This window comes from Pistacia vera, unplaced genomic scaffold, assembly GCF_008641045.1.
Source record: "Pistacia vera cultivar Batoury unplaced genomic scaffold, PisVer_v2 Contig357, whole genome shotgun sequence".
Classification (NCBI taxonomy): Eukaryota; Viridiplantae; Streptophyta; class Magnoliopsida; order Sapindales; family Anacardiaceae; genus Pistacia; species Pistacia vera.
Window position 1 is genome coordinate 759,017 of NW_022196176.1, and position 14,937 is coordinate 773,953.

General features: G+C 41.1%; 1 protein-coding gene across 1 annotated transcript; it reads right to left on the reverse strand.

Moving 5' to 3' along the window:
- Positions 1-4,872: 4,872 nt before the first annotated feature.
- LOC116139664 (uncharacterized protein At4g06744-like) lies at positions 4,873-6,105 on the reverse strand. The gene has a single exon (XM_031425328.1). It carries the CDS (start codon positions 6,103-6,105, stop codon positions 4,873-4,875), a length of 1,233 nt encoding a protein of 410 aa, XP_031281188.1.
- Positions 6,106-14,937: the final 8,832 nt, after the last annotated feature.

Sequence of the window (14,937 nt, forward strand, 5' to 3'; positions counted from 1 at the left end):
ACCCTTGATGAATACTCACCAATGTGGGATACCTCTCATCATAGAAGAGCTTGGTCACTAAGCAAGCCTAAAAAAATGATGAGAGTTGGCGAGGAATAAAGAGAAGCGTTTATAAAAAAAGGAAAAAAAGGCGAACTACTGATACCTTGGTCCTATAGTTGCATACCCAATTCAATAGCTAGGAAGGAGACGAGTCTCTGATGCCTGCATAAGTTTACAGGTTGACAACATCCTTGACTGCCGAGGCCCCAACATCGATATGCTCTAGGAGCTCATAAATCATTTTATCGAGTGCAACTCGAGCTGCCTCATTCGTCACTTTGTCTCTCTGCTAAGGCAAGCTTGACTTACTTCCTACGGGAATGACAGCTTCGCCTGTGGGAACAGATTTCTTCTTGGCTAAGTCCTCAGCCACGGACTTCTTAGGGCCACCTTGTTACTCAGCGACCTTTTGTTTTCCCAAGCTCCAATACGGCTCGGTCGACTTCTTCTTGCTAGAGCCTCATGCTGCCTTGACACTTTTTCTTTGCTTAAGCCATCATGCTGCTTAGGCGCCTTCTGCTTCCCCTAGCTTCCAGTTGGCTCAGAGGTCTTCTTCGCCGAGCCCTTTTAGGACTTGGGGGCACCTTTCTCCCTGACTGCCTTGGGGGTAGTTGTAGGCTTCTTGGCATTTGGGCATTCCCTAAGCTCACCACTGCTTTGTTTGAAGACCGAGCACGAGGCACCCTACCTGACCATTCCAACAGCATTAATGAGCTGCTTCTTCACTGGAGCGATCGATAGTTTCTTGGCAGCTCCGAAAGCCACTGTCTTATTCTTCAGGGCTTTTGGTTTCTCTTCCCACATTTCTACAAAAGAAGAAGCAAACAATTAGTGACCTAAAAAAAATAAAAGAAGAAAGACGAGCAAGCAAGCACTTACCTTTTTCGAGAACAGTGTTGAATATGGGTTCGTTCGCACAAAAGTTGTGTGCCCTCAGCCAAAGAAGTGAGATGATCTTGTTAACATCACGCTCCCTTTCGAAAAGATTGTTGAAGTGCTGAAGCCACGCTAAGCTCACCGCAGGGAGAAAATTTTGCTTGACGTTTACTACAAAACAAAGAAATTCGATTAGCCTAATAATCGAGCTTGGAAACACTCTTCACACACGTAGGGGTCGAAGTCTTACTAACTGCCACGCAACCCGTAGGGGGATTCTTTCAGGAGAAGCCTCCTAGAGCCCTCAAGTTATGTCCAGGCGCATAAGTTTCATTTATGCGCCTAAGATCCTCTGCATCAATCGAGGATTGTGGCTCCTTGCGCGGCCTATGAGCTGTAGACTTCTTTAGTTGAGCGACCTCCATAGAGGCATGGCTAAAAGAGCCCGCATCGGGGCCCGAGATCCATGTAACGACCTCCTCAGAAGCCTCGGGGACTATGCCCCCAAGAACTGCCAAACCCACTGGGGAATCAAACATCGGATCAATGGTATGGCTGCCTGACGAAGACATGACGACTTGCCTTTAGGTACTTGAAATAGAAGCAAACATGTGTTAGAGCTCCAAAACTTGGCGACCTATCCACACTTTTCTCTCAGTTTACGCACCGAGGGTAGCTCACATCGGATGACAGATATACGTGACCAACCAGGGTTTCGGCAGCCACCACTATAAACCCTCCTTAAACCCAAGACCGTTGGAGACACTCAAAAACCCTAGCAAAGCTCTAAAAAGCTCAATGTGACCACGACAATGGCCACCCTTAACCGCAAGAAGGAATAAAAGTAATCAAAGGAGAGGAAAGTAACCTTACCAGAGTATAAAGATGGAAGAAACTCGCCAGAAGAGCACCGTGAAAGCGAAATAGCAACAACAGAGTAAGCACAAAAATTTCTCAACTTTCACAAAGTGTGAAGAAGTTCTGACAATGATTGCCCGCTTTTATAATGGCTTGCATGTGAGACAAAATTGTGGGGTTTGATCGTAGCTATCGATCTGCAGTGAATCTCAGCCCTTCATTCGTCGAGCAATCTTGGCCCTCGGACGTGGCCACGTGTCAATCACCCACGATAGGCAATTAACCGTCAAACTATTGCAATCATAACCTTCATCGCACATCGCCTCAACTTCAAGCATGGTCAGTTGTTGTTGCCCACGCACAACAAAAAGTAACTGCCAAAGGCTATTGCATTTAATGCGACATGACCGCGTAGAAGTTACACATATACCCTTCATTTCAAATTTTGAATTTGTCAAGAATATCACAGCAGAAAAAAAAGCCAAGTGTTAGATACGTTGACTAGATCTGAGTCCGACTCAGAAAGCTTGACCGAATCTGTATTTAGTAAGCAGCTGATGATGTCTGAGCTTAATACCAAGTCGAGCAATAGTCTTCAAAGCTCGAAACGAGCATCGAACTTTAGGGGGCAGATGTTGTGTGCGATTTTTCCATCAAGCTTAGAGCATTGCAAGGTTATACCTCGATCCATAATCAATTTAACTCAATCAATTGTCTGACCCAGCATGAGCTCGTCGAGTTGTAGCTTGACCTAGCATAAGCTAGTCGCAACCAATCCTTACAGTTGTTCAACCAACTCACAAATAACTTTGGATCCCGGATATCTCGGGAGGGATTAGATCGACAACAATCTTGGCGTGATCATAGCGCCCAATCGTGAGAATATCGAAGTTGTATTTCAATCTTAATTGCAATCCTTTTATTTTCGATCTTTCCTTTGTACAAAATCTGTATATAAAACCCCATCAACGATGAGAAAGGGGTTAGCAAATTATTCTAGGATTATCACTGTAAGCTTTCACAGTAAATATAAAAAGCAGTGGACGTAGTCTCAAGAGTGTAACTCGCCGAACCACTTTAAAAACTCACTGTGCCATTTACTTTACTACATTTTTCTTTTTAAACATTGCTGGTTACCCAGAATCACGCACACATTAGTTTCAATCTCGTCAAGGTCGATCAGATCACTCTAGTTGATGTATTTTTGCATCAACAATACTTATTTATCATGTGATTATACTATCAATATATATTCAATGATGGCTGCCTACAAATAAATATCGAAACCCTTGAGTTAGAAAATATTAAAATGAAAAATTGGGATCTATAATATTACTAATGTAGAAATATTATTGTGTATTTGTTGGTTATGAGAAGATAACAGGAATTGGAGAGGGAAGAAGAGGAACTAAGCAATCCAAGTTAAACCTAATTGACGCTGCTGTGATTGTAATAAACTATTATGTCTATATTAATAAGTACAATTAAATGTGCATTGGTTCGGGGTAATAAAAGATAACTCCAGTAATCTATCTTTAATCCGATCATTTCCATGTTTGGGTGTCAAGTAATAAAAGATTCTAATAATTTTCCAATACCAATAATGATTACTGTAGGTAATATGGGGGATAAATCTGGTTATTGGCCGAAAAGGTGGTGTTTTTTTATTACCAGGGTAATCCAAATTTTGTTCATGTTTTACCCTTAATTAATAAACATTTTGGACACAAATGCCCTCATATGTCTACCAAATAACAATTAGCTCAAATGTGCGAAATGACTTCTGTAACCTCATAAATTAATTTTTTGGACATAAATGCCCCTCACTATTTACATGAATACCACCCAAAATAAGTCAGCCACTTAAGAGGACTATCGGTCATCGACCACCGCCGACCGCTGTGGCAATCATCAGAATGGCGCACGATCAACTGGATTTGGCCGACTGTGTGCTGACCTGGTCGAAAACGACGGCCAATTCCATGGCTGATCGAAAATTAATGACCATGGATCTGGCCATCGTTTTTGGCCAGATCCATGGCTCTTGCCATTTCCTGACATGGATTTGGATGAAAACGCCCAGCCAGATCCTGTCGGTCGAGCATCGTTCTAGCGACTGTTGTTGGCGACTGGCAACCGTCTTTGATGGTTGCTTATTTTGTTAAATTTTAAACTTTTGTTGTGGTTGAGGTGTTTTAGCTAAATTATCAAGTGTAGGGGGTTAAAAGTAATACTCTAAATAATAATATTAAAAAGGAAGGGCAATTCAGTAAAAGTCTATCCCAATAATATTTTATTCCTCCTAACCAAACACATTAATTATTTATACCCACCAATTTAATGAAACACGTTTAATATAATATTCCCAATAATTTTCAAGGTAATCTATTTTTCCATTAATATAACATTTCCAATAATACAATATTCCTTAAACCAAATGCTATTTTACTTTTTACCCATTGAACGTTATTTTGCATTCGATTTATCCTAGGTTCTCATGATTCAAGCCCATTTCTAAAGGAGACAACTTTGCCTGAAGAAAATGAGATACGACAAAAATTGAATTTTAGACTTTGAAAGATAAAAGTTAGGCAAATATAGATCTTGGTTTAATCCCTAACAATTGACAAGTGAATATCATCAATCAACAAAATGATCCACATTTTTCTTCCACAATCATCGGTTGATATGCCAAATTTTCTTGCTTCTTGGCCCATATTACATCACCGACATTAGGTGCGTCTTGAATATGTGGCGGCCCTGCTTGACCAATTTCTACCAGCCACCACAAAAAAGGCAAGCAAAATAAACAGCTTATACATCTAACTTGACTTTTCAACCATGTTTTTGATCTTTTGTTCATTATTGAATTTCATAAATTGATATAATCTTTCAAATCTCGGGCCCTTTAATCATCTAATATACATTTAGATACTTAATCTCCAGCTATCATGGATGTGAAGTCAAGACTAAAAGGTAAAAGAAATAAAAAAGGAAAAGAAAAGAAAAGGACAATATGCTTGTAATATTTTTTGTTTTTTTCTCTATTTACTACTAAATTTTTGGTTAAAAATTCTAATATAACAAAAAGAAGCCTCAAGGTACTCTGTGTCTCTCAAGAGCACTATAAGTAACTGAATTTTTCTTCGTTCTCGTTTGAGGATTGCTCATTGGCTTAACCTTGCAAGGAATTGTATTAAACGTTGAGGGGCGCGGACAAGTCCTAGGCCGCGAAGAGAAAGATGCACACTCCGCCGCCGATCTCTGATTCGGAAGATTAGGAATACAATTTCTTGTCACGTCAAGAACCCCACTATCGACCAGATTCTTACACAACGGTCCAACTAGAGTGAAATAATTATTTGACAAAGATAACTTCACCAAACTTCCCGCTGCACACAACACTTCAGGCACCTGCCCGTATAGTAAATTTCCAGCAAAGTTGAGCTGCTCTATCTTCCCCAAACACCCTAACGAGCGTGGTAATGGACCAGTTAATAGATTGTTACTAGCATCAATAACCGTAGCTTCTTTCAGAAACCCTAGTTCATATGGGAGACAGCCTGAGAGTAGATTATTCAAGAACAAAACTTCCTGTAACGTTGCAGAAGCCTTGCCGATGCTACTTGGTATTGGACCGGTGAATTTGTTGTTAGCCAAGGTGATATAACGTGCCGGTGTAGAACCCAGAGTATCCGGGAGAGTTTGACCAAAATTATTGTTATTCAGGAAGAGTATTTCTAGTTTTAACAAGAAAAGTTGGGGAGGGACAGGCCCTGAAAAGAAATTATATCGAATATCTAAAAATGATAGGCCACTCATCTGAAGAATTTCCTGAGGAAAAGGACCGGAAAATTTATTGTTACTTACGTCTAGCTCGTATAAAAATGGGAGTTTCGCAAGTTTTCCCGGCAAAAAGCCAGAAAATTTATTGGAATTGGCATGGAAGAGAGCAAGATCCGGTAGTCGGTCGAGGAAGCCGTCAAGAGTTGGGGCTTCGAGGCCAAAGCTGTTGAGATCGATGGACGCAAGGGCGGTGGCAGATTCATTGTCAGGCGGGTGATCACAGTAAAAACCTGTGTAGTTGCATACATCAGATCCAACCCAAGTGCTGGTGATGCCTAAGGGATCAGATGTGATTGTGTCCTTGAAGGTTTGGATAATGGGGTAAATAAGCGCGAGTCTGAGGTCTAAGAAGGATAAGAGGTCTGGTATTAATGGTAGTGGGGGCAATAGAGAGGTTTGAGAATATATACAAAGAAAGCAAGGAAGGAGGAAGATTAGAGTTTTAGTGAAGCGTTTGAAGTGAAAGTTGATGACGGTATCCATTTGATGAATGAAGAGAAGAGAGATGGGAGGGGAAGAGGGTGACTATGAAAAGATTTTGATCTCTGTATTTAATAGTGGCTATCATTTGTGTGGTTGTTAAAGTCTTACTCAATAAAATAGCATATATATATAGATGGAAATTGTGGTAGGTCAAAGACAAGATTGTCAAATTCTACATGTTTTAATTAAATCATATATATTAATTAACCAAATCCATGAGTTCTTGCTTTGCATTTATGTGTAGCATTGGGTCAAATATGATCATCTCAACTAATCTTCGAGATACATTAAACACTTTATAAACCTAATCTTCTAAAGTAAACCACAAATGTTGTAGGTGAATCCAAGTTGGTTTAAAAACAGAAAGTCAATAAAAAAAACAAACCTTCTTGACCATCAGGCCTTGGGGTTAGGTTACTCAAGTTTATTATAGTTTGAACATAATAAATCTCTTGATTATGTACATTAAACTATTTTCTGTGTGATGTTAGTTACTTATTTTCGGGGCTTCAATAACTGAATTCAGGAGTAATACTAATTACATCCTGTAACTTTGGATACTGACACTTGATTCCTTCAAAGCAAAGAAACTACCAACCCCACCACACTTCTGCCATTAGTTTTCGGCATTACTGCTTGAATTCATTTTAAGAAAGCATTGAATAAAGTTTTTTTCTTTGTTAACTAATACAAAAAGAACCATATGGATGCTTATTAAAAAGTTTTAATACAGAAAATATGTGTACTTTCTTTTACAATATTATTCATCATATGAATAATTTTAATTCTTTGTGTTTTTGTAATTTACTTTTGGTGAACTGGACTCCATAACATCTAACAAAGTACCATTATTGACGGTCATTTCTTGAGTACATTTATCATGAAGAAGACATAGATTAACTGAAAAAGAAATATTTCCTCTAGAAGTTTTATTGGTTTTCGTTGTCCACAAACATTGCTTGCGAAAAGAATTGTAGATTGTCCAATTAATAATGTGTCCGCCGTCCAAAGCTGAGGCATGTGTTCACATTATTTTCCAAAAGCAATGATCAAACATTAAAGGAAATCAGTGCGCCAACCAAAGAGAAACAGTAGTGGAAGGAGAATAACATCTTTTTTTGAAACTTTAGTGCCTGCGTAGTGCTACCCTGCTTTCATTGAATTTGTAAGTAGTAATATAGACATTAAAGAATTAGGAGATAAAAATCCAATTGCAATATTGAGGTGCAGTAAGTACTTATTATGAAAGCACTTTTGATGTCTACTATATGATTTGTTTAAAGACCAAACTCGGATATATATATATATATATATATATATATAATTTTTTAAAAATAAATTGTATCATTAAAAGAGAGAAAGAATGTATAGAAAGACCATAAAAAATCAGCCATCCTACCTAATGACAGCCTTGAGATAGAAACAAAAACACAAGCTTAATAGACTAAGAGTCTAATATCCTCTTGTTTATCTATCTTAAACAGACAAAGGATAGGAGATAAAAAGAGAGGATCAAACAAAAGAATATAAAGACAAAGACATCTTATCATAGGATATGCTCTTGGATAGGATCCAAAAAAACCTAAACAAGATTAAGAATGACTATATACAACATCATTCCTACATCAAGACAAGTATTGAGTTAGGAAAACCTATGTTCCTACAGGTGCTGATATCCGTTTCACTACTTTACACCTTTTATTTTTATTATTTTTTAATTTTTTATAAATGTATATAGAAATTAATAAGATGCTATGATGTTCATATTCAAATATGGTGGGTTCATGAATCTGGAAGATTTAAAATCCGAGTTGTTTCAATATACTTGGAAGTATGACCAATCTACACTTCTTATCTTTGAAAAGTTATTTATTTATTTATACGGCGAATCGTTTAACATTTTATGAGGTAAAATGCTTTTGTTGACAGAGATAGTCAAGTGAGAAGAATTATTTCATTTCTTTTATAAGATTGTTGATGTGTTTGGTTCAATATTTGAGCCAAACTTGTTTACGTGTCCAGTAAAACTAAGAAAAATTCTTCAGCCTTGGTCGTTAGTTAAGTTCTTCCTGGTCTCTGTCATTCTGTTAGAAAAACTTTAGTTCTTACTGGTCGTTAGTAGTGTAGAAATTGTTAAGTTCTTCCTTGTCAGGGTTTCACTTTCACAGCTAGTAGAAAAACTCCTAAGAAATTGTGCCTGTTTTTGGTTTGCCCTTCCCTCCACTACTGTATAGTGTCTATGCATGCGTAATCTATAAGACTTTTTTCCCCATTTTCGTATATTTGTCAAGGCCATCAATTCTTTCTTTCTAGAAACCAATAGGTACGCGCCATATCTCTTTGTACACATCTTTTCTTTTACCTGCAAGTTGACAAACTTTTATCTCCACTTTTGTTTTGTATCCAAAGCAACATTAATTTAACATAATTATAATGTGGATTATTAATATTTGTATTCCAACAGACATTAATTTATCGTGATTATATTATCAAATGTTCAATGATCCTGTTCCATGATCAGGTTGACAGACCCAAGGCCAACGACGTTGGTGTATTGCAAATACTGTGTCAACGTTTACATGGCGTCCGCATATTGTCGATTATAAGAGGAAAAGCTGTAGGATACCAATCAACACTCATACCTCAACGTGAGTGATGTTGGGGTATGGCAAATGGAAATTACTGCTGACACTGTGGACACTTTGGCGTAATGTTAGTAAACTCGCATCGGCTTCCGGTCGTCGGGCATACACCAATTCTGGTAGTAGATGTAGATTTATAAATCAACATTATATTATTATCGGTATGTAACTAGTATTATCTCTAATTTCAAGCAGATTTTTTTTTTCCTGACATTAGAGTGAAGAGGCGGAAGTAAGAAACAAAAATTGATGCTGCTGTGATTCTAATAAAAAAGCTGGTTCATTGAGTAATTGAAATACATTAAAAATTTCAATAGCATATACAGTACTTAATAATGATATGATAAAGCGCAAGAATTGTCAACTTAAATATCTCTTGAAGTGTACTACCATCTGAACATTATTGAAGATAAATGGTACAAAGCACAAGAATTCTTAACTTGGAAATCTCTCGCTACCGACAGAACAGTTTTTTGGGCCTCAAGTGCCGACTAACATAAGCCCGTGGAAGAAGATGCTGTCATGGGTTTAAACCCATTTCTAGCCTAGACAAGTTTGTGACATTTCATTTATGGGCTGAGCATTTACTTTTCTCACTATATATATGTATATTATTTATTTTTATTGTTAAAGAAAAAACGCTTGAAACTGGATCGGAACGTGTCTCGGTCAAGTGACTGGTTTACGGTTTAAGCGATCGGACCGGTCGAACCGACGGGTTTCCCTCACCGTCATTTTTTATTTTATTTTTATTTCTTCATCTTCTTGAATCTTCACCTGTCCCTCATCAGCATCACCACCCCCTCCCCTCCCTTTATTTCTTTCTTCTCACCAAAAAACAACGCAGCCACACCACTATCTTTTTTTTTTCTTTATTTCTCACCATCTTCACCACATGTCCCTCACCATCACCATCACCACCCCTCCCCTCCCCTTATTTATTTTTTCTCACCAAAAACAACCCAGCCACACCATTATTTTTTTTCTTCTTTATTTCTTTATCTTCTTCACCACCCGTCTCTTACCATCACCATCACCAGCACCACCCACTCCCCTCCCCTCCCCTTATTTCTTTTTTCTCACCAAAAAACAATCCAGCCACAGATCTATAATAGATCTCCAAAACCTAACCGCCCCTTCACTTCTCTTCCACAGTCTCCAAAACCAAGCCAAATGAAACACAACTAAATGTCTAAACCAGAAAACCCACAGATCTCCGGATGGTGATGGGTGTTGTTATGCCTGGAAAAGTAGGGCTAACGTAGATCCCTATCAGCGTAAGTGGTCAGAGCTTAAGTAAGTCTAGTAGCCATTCAGGCGAAGCCATGTCGTACGCTGACGCAAGCGCCATGCTTCTGCCAGTGCAGTAGGTGTGCGCCAGGCTGGTGAAAGGCTGGAGGAGATCCACATGTCCAATCCCTGCAAGAGTTGAGTAAATCACTCGAGTAGGTGAGCAACGGGATGCTAGGAAGGATTTGCACGACAATCTGACCCACTTCCTGATTTAGTAATCATTACCTCAATTCATCCTCCTATAAATAAAGGGATCCTCTCCCGTTTGTGGGATTAGCTAATTTTTCTCTAGAATAGCATAAATACTTTCTCTTTCTCTCTCTCTCTCTCTCTCTCTCTCTCTCTCGCTTGTAACCTCTTGTAAATCAGCTCGCTGAACGTGACCTGATCTCAAATATATTAATACAATATTAGTGGACATAGGATTCGCTTACTTAAGCATCCGAGCCACTTTAAACACCGTTCTTCACTCTTTATTCAGCTCAATACCCCCTGTACACGTGTGTCTTTTGAGTCAGCTCAGCATTTCCCACGTGCGTTTAGTTGGTATCAAAATCATACATCAACAGTTTGACGCTAGAAGGACGGCCTGATTCAGTATTTGTCCTTCATCAGGAGAATCTTTAACGAATCGGTCCAACAGCAAATGACTCACAGATTCGAACTTGAGTGAACCAATCATGGTGAAGAAGGAATCCCCTAGGTGCAAGAGGTCACTTCTTCCAAAGTGCCCCGAGTTTTGCAAAATCTTGTGGGGGATATTCCTTCAAGCTCACGGCTTGATCTAGCCATCATGAGCTACCTAGAGAGGTTCAACAATACTCTTCAAACGGTCAACCAAAGGCTGGACCGTTTGGATCGGGTTGCACCACCTGAATCAAATGAGGCGGTGCCACCGTCGAAAACGCCTGTAAGTCACATGAAAGCACAGAAAAGGGCAATAGCCTGTGCCGCGTGCACTGCAGCTCATCAAAGGAAGGGAAAGCAGGTGGCGAACAACAGGCCTAGAGGCTATGAGGGACCAGCGAACACCAACCACACCCTAAGAAGAATACCTGTGGCGCAAAGACTTTGTGATAGGTTGCAGCCTGAGCTGTCCCATGCCACATCGCGAAGCACTCCCACAAAAGTGCTAGGCAGGGAGATTTCCACCATCGCCAAAATGACAACCCCGATCGTCGTCGTGCCGGAAATTCCTACCGATCACGGGTCGGTTCGCACCACCGCGGAGGTCAGGAAGGTTCTCTAGACTATTCATCACCATCGCACGACTCTAGCTAGCGTGTGTCAAGAGCGACCGAAACTGGCGGCCGAGGCGAGGAGGAATCCGACCTCTGAACTTTCCTCAACCGCAATCGCGAGGGTCGAACCGGCATTTGGGAAAGCAACCCTCAGATGGCTCCGCTGCCTGAAATTGAGGAGCTACAGCGAGCTCTGGATCAGCTAAAAACTCAACAAAATGAGCGAGGGCAGGTCGCAGAGGTGTCTCCCTTTTCTCCGGTTGTGTTAGCCGCCCCTCTCCTAGATTCAAAATGCCCGATATGCGGGCGTTCGATGGGAATTATGATCCATAAGATCATTTGTACGAATTCAATGACCTGATGGAACTTTACCAAGTTTCTGATTTGGCAAAATGCCGATGCTTGGCAATGACTCTTACATCTCATGCCAAGCGATGGTTCAGGTCGCTCCCTACGGGATCAATCAGCTCGTGGAATCAGATGAGCTCGACATTCTTAAGACACTTCCAAGCAAACAGGAAGTTCTCAATGCCTTTGAGGTACCTCAGCAACATAAGGCAAGAGAGGGATGAAACCCTCCAATCTTACATCGATAGGTTCCATAGAGAGCTCCATAAAGTAGCTCATATCCCGAATAGTCCGTTCGGACTCTCATCATAGCAGAAGTTCATCCACAAACAGATCTGTGGGAAGCAGCTGCAATCAGAGGACGATATTTCTCTCACCCGCTTTTACAACCTTACAGAGAAATACCTCCGCATTGAGAACTCTGTGGCGGCATTCCACTGCCATGACCTCGGCGCTTCAGGCAGTGCGCCAGGTTAGGGGGAAAGTAGGAGGGCTGATCATCGATGGGCTAATGATGATCAGCGAAAAGGAAAGAAACAGCGGTTTGAGCCCAAGAAGTCTTATGCTCCAATTCCTCGTCGCGATCGTGACAAAAATCAGTATACCCTTTTGAATGTATTTGTCTCGATCATTCTTGATAAGTCAAAAGAGGCCAACCTGCTTGAAGAGCCTAAGCCCATGAAAAATCCCTCTTTAACTAGAAACAGTAAAAAATATTGTCATTATCATCGGGACAATGGGCATCACACCGATGAGTGCCGAGCTCTCAAGCAGGCAATCGAAGATCTTATCAAGTAGGGGCATTTCAAAGAGTATGTTGATGACTCCGCTCTCGTAAGAGAGAAAAATCGAGAGGAACCGAGTAAGAAGCTTCGTGATCGCAAGGGTATCTGTAGCATGGGGATAATCTTTGGGGGATCATACCTTGGAGGAAACTTGCGAGGTGCCTAAGAAAGATATGCTTGCACAGCTCATCACGACCCTATCCATGTGATGAACACGACACGACGACCATTGAAGGTTCGTAGAGAGAAGGAACTCACCTTCTCTAAAAAAGATGCAATCCGATTGCATCATCCCCACGATGATGCTCTCGTCATCACGCCCTAAATAGGGAGCTGCGATGTCTACAGAATGTTGGTGGATAACGGAAGTGCTGTGAATATCCTGTTCCAGTGAGCTTTCGAAAAAATGGAATTGGATGAGGTCGACCTGAAGCCTGCCTCAGTCCCTCTTTATGGTTTTACAAAGGATCATTTGATCCCTAAGGGAATGATCTCGCTTCAGTCATGCTGGGTGACTTCGACGAGGTGACCAGGGTTACTAAATTCTTGGTAGTGGATTGCCCCTCCGCTTTCAATGGCATCTTAAGGCGACTTTTACTAAGAAGCTTCAAGGCAGTCACTTCGATCTACCATCTTAAGATGAAGTTCCCCACCCCGACAGGGATAGGGGAAGTAAGCGGATCTCAGAGCGCATCTCGCGACTACTATGTAAGGCCAGTGTAGATGGCGTGCAAAGGGAAAGGCATCCCCCGTGGTATTCACAAACAGGCAATGGCGATCAGTCGGATCGAACCACAGCCTAGCCTAGCCAAGGATAATATGGATCCTAGTATCCAAGAATGTCCTTCCAGTGGGCTAGTTAAGGATCTATCGGAAGTGTTAATCAACTAGAACGAGCTGAGCTGAGTGTTGAGGATTGGAAGCAATCTTAACCCCCAACTCGCTAACGACCTGACTAGCTTCCTCAGAGAGAATATTGATGTGTTCGCATAGATGCATGCCGATATGGTCGAGATCAGCCCGGACATCATTTGCCATGCCCTGAACATCGATAGTGAAGCTAGGCCGGTCTGCCAGAAAAGAAGAGCGATATGCTGCCTTGAAAATCAAGGTAGATAATCTCCTTCAGAATGGGTCCATTCGAGAAGCTCTCTACCCAAGCTGGGTTACCAACTCAACTTTAGTGAAGAAGCCCAATGGCAAATGGCAGACCTGTGTCGACTTCATCGACCTCAACAAAGCTTACCTGAATGAAAGTTTTCCCTTACCCAGGATCGACCAGCTCGTTGATGCCACCTTCGGGCACGAACTGCTGAGTTTTATGGATGCATACTCGAGATACAATCAAATTCTGATGTATGCGTCAGACGAAGAGCATACCTCTTTTGTTACAGATCGGGGGTTGTATTGCTATAGAGTTATGCCCTTCGGCCTGAAAAATGCTAGAGCGACTTACAGTGTTTGGTTAACCGAATGTTCTCTGAGCAGATCGAAAAGTCGATGGAAGTTTATATTAATTGATGACATGCTGGTTAAGTCGCATGTCGCTTCAGATCACATAGCGCATCTCATTCAGATGTTTAACATCCTCTGGAGGTACAGAATGAAGCTCAATCCTTTCAAATGTTCACTCGGAGTATCCTCAGGAAAATTTCTAGGGTACATGGTTAACCAACGGGGAATAGAGATCAACCCCAAGAAAATCCAAGCTCTCCTCGACATGAAAAGCCCGACCAGCCGAAAACAGGTTCAAAGTCTCAATGGGCGAATAGCGGTGCTTAGTTGCTTCATATAGAGGGTAACAGATCGCTGTTTGCCATTCTTCAACATTCTCAGAGCCAATAAGAAGTTTGAGTGGACTTTCGAGTACGAACAGGCATTCTAGAGCATCAAAGAGCACCTCGAAAAACCACCTCTTCTGTCCAAGCCTCTTCTGCAGGAAATTCTACTTCTGTATCTATCCGTCTCGCAGTGCGCAGTCAGTGTAGCTTTAGTTCGAGAAGAGAGCAGGATTCAATGGCCAGTTTACTACGCGAGCAAGTGTCTGCTAGATGCGGTATCCGAAAATGGAGCAATTGGCTTATGCCTTGCTGATCGCATCCAGAAAGTTACGACCTTACTTCCACGCCCACACAATCCATGTAATGACAAGTTACCCGCTCAAGCAAGTCCTCCAGAAGCCAAAGGCATCGAGTAAATTGCTCAAGTGGGCCATGAAACTAAGTCAGTTCGATCTGCAGTATAGACCGAAAGCAACTATCAAAGGGCAGACTGTTGCCGATTTCAACTCATAATTCTCATACCAGTCGATAAAGGAATCCGAGCAACAAGCCAGCGAAGTCACCCAGGAAACTGTTCAGAACCTGTCGACCTGTAGCCTATATGTCGATGAATCATCAAACAGGAAACGGGCCGGACCAGGTCTTCTCCTCCTAAGTCCCAAAGGGACTCGCATTCATGGCATTTTTCGTTTTGGGTTCAAAGCAACCAATAATGAGGTCGAGTATAAAGCTTTGCTCGCTA